Raw genomic sequence first — 5,568 nt, 5'->3', positions numbered from 1 at the left:
TTGAAGTGATAGGAGAGGCTGACAGAGCCCTCATTCACAGGGAAGTCTGGGGATGTCTGTTTTAGCGATAAATTGGGAAATTTAATTTATAACTAGGCAAAACATCATTTCCCTATGCCATCTCTTCAAAAACACCTGATGATCAATAATATGAATTTAATTGTTCTTAAAACAAGATGGCACATTTATAAACGTTACTGTCAATATCAGAATACCACTAGACACACATTTTACCCATGAGGACAAAACCACTTCAGCCTGTAATCAAATTATTGAAGCCACAGACAGCTCTACCTCTCTTCCCTGGTCAGGACACACCACAGCAGACCGACTATACATCACTATCACATGCTGACTCTAAATACATACCTATGTAACCTAACACAATCTTAGAATACATAAGAAAAGTCTGCTGCAGTTTCAGTACGACTGACATCTAAACTTGTGTTAAATCACACTAAGTATAAAGTAACTGAACACCTCAAGGGCAAAGAATGACTGCGCTGAGTGTGTAAATTCTTGCATGCCTTACTAAATTACTAGGGAAAAAGAAAGTTAACAGTTCTACTATGATACTAGTTCTAAAGCAGTATCTTCTCACAGGACCTCATTTTTAGTGAAGTCTCAAGGAAGTCTTACCATTTCCTTTGTATTTAAGGGAGTTGAACTCAAACTTGTATTTCAACTCTTGTTCCTTCTAAGTATTTTGGGTTATAATGTCCACAGCTAAAGACACAAGTAACCTAACTGCATTATCACCTGTACTTCAACCTGTTTTCCCCACTGGGTAAATGACATTGCCAACATGATTTCAATACTTACCGTGATAACAGAATAACACCAGAGTCAGTTGTAAGGTTCAAAGTTGCACTGCTCATTTTTACTGTTTTCCCATTAAACAGTCCCATTACTCCTCAATTAGTATTCAGGATGGGAGAAAAGGGAAGGGGAAAAAGAAAAAAAGAGAAAAAAGGAAGCTAGTAAAAAGACCTCTTCAGAAAATGTAGGATTTAAAATTTTCTGGGGTCTCATTAGCAAGTCTCACTAGCCCTTCATGTATGCTCAGCTGCTTATTTCCAAGGTTTTCTTCCACCACTTTATCCAGAACCCTTTTTTCTTTTTTTTTATTTAAAAAAAAAAGTTATCTCCCTTTGACTGCTAACCAATCATGCTCTACTTAAGAGTGCAGTCTTGAACATTAGAAATATCATCTTACGTCAAGGCATGTGTGTTCTTAAGAGCCATGCAACACATGGAAATCATTATTTGCATTGGAAACTGAAAAGACTGTAGTGTGCACCTTGTAAACTAATGACAGACACTTATGATTGTGTATAATTTTCTTTCAGCAGAAATTACTTCCAACTAAATTCTAGCACCTGACACCTACTGCATTTTAAAACCCATGGACAGATAAAGTAAGCTTCAAATTAAGAAGCTATTCCTAACTTCCTCCTCTAGTAATATTCAGGATATTTCATTAACCAAAGTTATGATATTTTGGAGGACTAACTTCTGTAATGGATAGCTATACTAACAAAGAATCAAATATGTTACTCTTCAGTTTAAGTCATTGATTTAAATAAGTTTAGTATGTAGGAAGTGCATCACATACATGGGTGAGGACCCTTGAAATGAAGACTACTAATACAATAAAATTATAAATTATGCCACCTAATACATTCTAACATGAAGGCTATGCAAGTGGTAAACAAGTTAAATGACCAGACAATTCCTTAATTTCTTACTAACGATCTATGAAATATCATGTTAAATTTAAATTACACTGACAATTATAGTGTAGGAGCATAGCACTGTTGAACTGAGCAAACATAAGCTTTGGTAAATTACGGGCAAGGTTATAAAGAACTGCATTACAACAACTCCTTAAAACTAAACTTCATTTAATGCAGGTCATACTGTGATTTATGAGCCATACACAAACCCAGTAAGTCAAAGAATAACTCAAGAAAAAAAAAACAGCTTATATCAACTGCTGTTATTAATAATGGTGATCGAGGAAATAGTAAACTGAAAATATTCGGGAGTTTGTTGTGACATCAGTCTGACAAGCAGTTACACACAGCGTAGCTGTATCAGGTCACAATAGTAATATTCAGAAGAGAAAAATACTGCCAGTCACTTCTGTCGAGTTTTCAACAGAAGAAAAACAAAATCTCGGCGGTAAGACACCTAGACGGATTTCGAGCAATTTCAGCGGACCTACAACCACACATCAGTTCGAGAAGTATTGCAGACAGGCAAACAAAAGTTGCGGTAAAACCTCCACTTCTCGTAATGAAAATCAGAGCCCAGCATCACCCTCGGCTCACCAACGAAGCACACAAAATCCCAATTCCTCCTAATTTCACAGGCAGCCTGTGTGACTGCTCACCCCCGTCCTTGCCGGCGAAGCCCAGCCCGGCGGGCTCAGATGTTCGCTCACAACTTTCTCTCCCCGGCGCGGCGGCAGGACGAGCGCACGTGCTGCCGCTCCCCGCTCCGCGCACCCTGCGCCGGGGCCGGGCCGTGCCCCGGGAGGCGGCAGCGCGGCGGGGCACGGCGGGGTGGGCTGGGCTCCCGGGCGGCTTCGGACCTACCTGCGGCTCGGCGGGCTCGGGCGGCTTCACCAGGTGCTTCTCCTTGTAGAGAGACCAGAGGCCGATGTCAGGCAGGAAAATCAGAGCCGCGGTGAAGAGCAGCGTCATTTGCAGAAACCTCTTCTGTTTCCTCTTCATGGCCAAAGCCGGGCTGCTCTGCTGGCGGCGGCGGTGTCAGCTCCCCCAGCACCACGGGGCCAAGTCCTTCCCTCCCCGCTGTCCCTGCGAGGGGCCCGGAGCCGCGGAGAAACTTCGCCTTCCTCACGCCTGCCCACCCCGTGCCCGGGCGGGGCCACCCCCCGCGGCGGCGGCGGCGGGGCCGAGGCTGGCGGCCGCTCCCCCCGCCCCGGCGCGGTGCTGCGCGGCGGCGGTGCCGCGCCTGGGGGAGCTCATGGATCCACCTGCGCACAGAGCGGCAAACAGCCCGGCACACGGCGCCAGAGGGGCAACAGAAATATATATTAAAAAAAAAAAAAAAAGAGGGAAAAGCCCTACAACCCAAGTCCTCTAAGCGGCGTGGGACCAAGAGCGCCCCCTCCGCCCGGCTCCGCCGGAGCGCTGGCGCTGCGCGCAGCCCCCGCAGCTGGCCTCGCCCGCCCGCCTCACGTCCCCCTGCCTGCCCGGGCCCGGGCCGGGGGGCGCGGCATCATGAGCTCATCACGCGCAATTTGCTAAGCAAGAGTTTAAAAAATAAAAAATCAAGAAAAGAGAGCTGATGCCGGAGCAGGTGCACAGCGCGCCCGTCCGCGCCGGGGAGGCGGGCAGGGAAAGGCGGCCCCGCGCCCCCCGCCACCACGTGCGCCGACCGGGCCGGGGGCAGGCGACATCGGGCCCGCCCCACCGCGCCTCCTCATCCCGGCCGCCCCATGTGCGCCATCCGCCGGCTCCGCGGCTTTTCCCCCGGCGGACGAGGTGCTGAGCGGGAGCCTGGCGCGGGTTCCGCGGGCCGGAGCCGGGCGGTGCTGCTGCTGTTGCTGCCGGTTCTGCCGCCGCGCACCGGGGACAGGGTTTGGAATTCCCGTTCCGGTCCGTCCTCCTCGGCGCTACGTGAAACGCGGGGGGAACCGCGCGGAGAGCCCGCGGGCTGCTCCCTGCCTTGGGGCCCGGACCGCTCCGCCGGGCAGTGTCGGGGCGCTCACCTACCGGGCTATCCCCGCGCTCCCCCCGCGGCGCCGCCTTTCCCGAGGCTGCCCGACCGCAACCCCAGCAGCTCCAGCCTTCTCCGAAACGCGGTCACCCCCCACTTCGGTAGCCGAGGGAAGGAGATGTTCAAAGCAATGTCGACTTGTACCCAGCTTGTTGCAATCGAACCCGTTTGGGCTTCTGGTCAGAGTTCAGCTGCTCGTTCTGACCACGCAGTGCAATTACCTTTTCTTTTCAAACTAACTCCTCTAAGCAAAAGAGGAGGACACTCAGGTTAAGCTTACTAGGACCTAGTGCCCTTTAAGCTTTGTCACATCAAACAGTGGAAAGTGTGTACGAGACTTGTAACATTAACGTGTTCAGAATGAATATTGAAAAATAAAGGTATATCTAACTTCTTTTTTTTTTTCTGTCTTGCATGTAGAAAGCTACCGCTTCCGTGACAGTCCATGTTTCTATTGGTGGCTAAAATATTTCTGAATGTCTATGTCTTAATCCTACAGTAAGAATCCTCTTTCTGTAACCACAGTGCATCTCTACAAATGATGAGAACTAGTCCTCTCCTTTTCCATAGGTGAGATCAGTCTTGTCCATCCACAGAACTGTCTTGTGCAGAAAGGATTTCCTACATATGCATAAAACAAGAGGCAGTTAAAGGTTATTTTTAGGAGAGTAGCTGGAGATAAAAGAAAGCTTGTGGGAGGAACAGGAAAACTGAGCGATGAAGGTGGGATGGGAGGAAATAGCATAATGCTCTTTACATAAAAGTAGGACTGGAAGGGACCTTGCGAGGTCAGCTCTTCCATGGCTCTGCCCCAAGGCACAATCAGCTACATCTGTGTCATTTTTGACAAGTGGTTGTCTAACCAATTCTGAAGTCCTCCAGCAATAGCACAACTCCAGCCTCCTCAGGCAATCTGTTCTGACTTGCCGTTGCAAACTGTTCCTTAATGTTTAACCTGAACTTTCCTTACTGTAATTTCAGAGTATTACAATAGCCACCAAAGGGACAGCAAGCAGAGTATTTCTCTCAGTCTTCACATAGTCAAAGTCCACTTCCAAACACTGTTCCATTGGCACTCCAGGATGTCTCAAGATCTAATGTCACTTCCGGCTTTCATCAGGACTGTCTTCAACTGGTTTGGATTTGAAGTGCGATGTTCAAAGCTGGAGCTAATAAGCTGCTTGGGACCTTTTTAAGTGTTTATAAGAAAAGAAGGATAATTGTGGATGTGTCACAGTGTGTTCTGTTTTTCCATGCTTCCATGTGGAATGGAAGCTTTGTTGTAACAGCAGTAGCTTGTTAACTAATGACCATTTTGTGATAAAATTTAAGCTCTAGTTTGTTTTGTTTCCCTCAAGAACACCTAATTCATTGTCTCTATTTCTATGGCTGAATATTTCTCCTGTTTGTACTGTCTTTACTGTATATAACTTTTTTCTGGAATATTTATCCAGTTTACCAAAATCACTTTGAATTTAAGCCTATTTTCCTCTGTCATATACAAATGTAATAAATTTGTTCAATTCTGCAGTCCAGACTGTTAGCAAGAATTTCAGTGTGTTCAGATGCAGGACAGATCCTTGCAGAGTTCTTCAAAATGTATGTTCCCACATTTGACATTGCGCCATTGATACTTTACTTTCTCTGTAGTTTCCAGACAATTTTGCACTCACCCTGAAAATTGCAATACCTAAGTAAACTACTCTTGCTTAGTGGAGTGTCATGTGCAAGACTTTGTTCTATTGTCTTGGTGACAAAGGATGTACTTCATTGTTTCCTTTTCACCCCTGCCAGGTGTCATGCTAAAAGGGGCAGAAAAGA

At 46.9% G+C, this 5,568-nt stretch overlaps 1 protein-coding gene across 2 annotated transcripts in view; it reads right to left on the bottom strand.

Moving 5' to 3' along the window:
• The window catches only part of GALNTL6 (polypeptide N-acetylgalactosaminyltransferase-like 6), a 466,714-nt gene extending 463,849 nt beyond the window's left edge, over positions 1-2,865 (bottom strand). For both annotated transcript variants that reach the window (XM_017816559.1, XM_017816561.1), the window contains exon 1: positions 2,601-2,865. In XM_017816559.1, the coding sequence (XP_017672048.1) occupies positions 2,601-2,738 (138 nt within the window). In that variant the 5' untranslated portion in view covers positions 2,739-2,865. The remainder of the gene's footprint in view (positions 1-2,600) is intronic.
• Between the last annotated feature and the right edge of the window lie 2,703 nt (positions 2,866-5,568).

This window comes from Lepidothrix coronata, unplaced genomic scaffold (genome assembly GCF_001604755.1).
Source record: "Lepidothrix coronata isolate B3197 unplaced genomic scaffold, Lepidothrix_coronata-1.0 Scaffold56, whole genome shotgun sequence".
NCBI lineage: Eukaryota > Metazoa > Chordata > Aves > Passeriformes > Pipridae > Lepidothrix > Lepidothrix coronata.
Note: the sequence above shows the minus strand (reverse complement) of the source record. Positions and strands in the feature narration are given on the sequence as shown.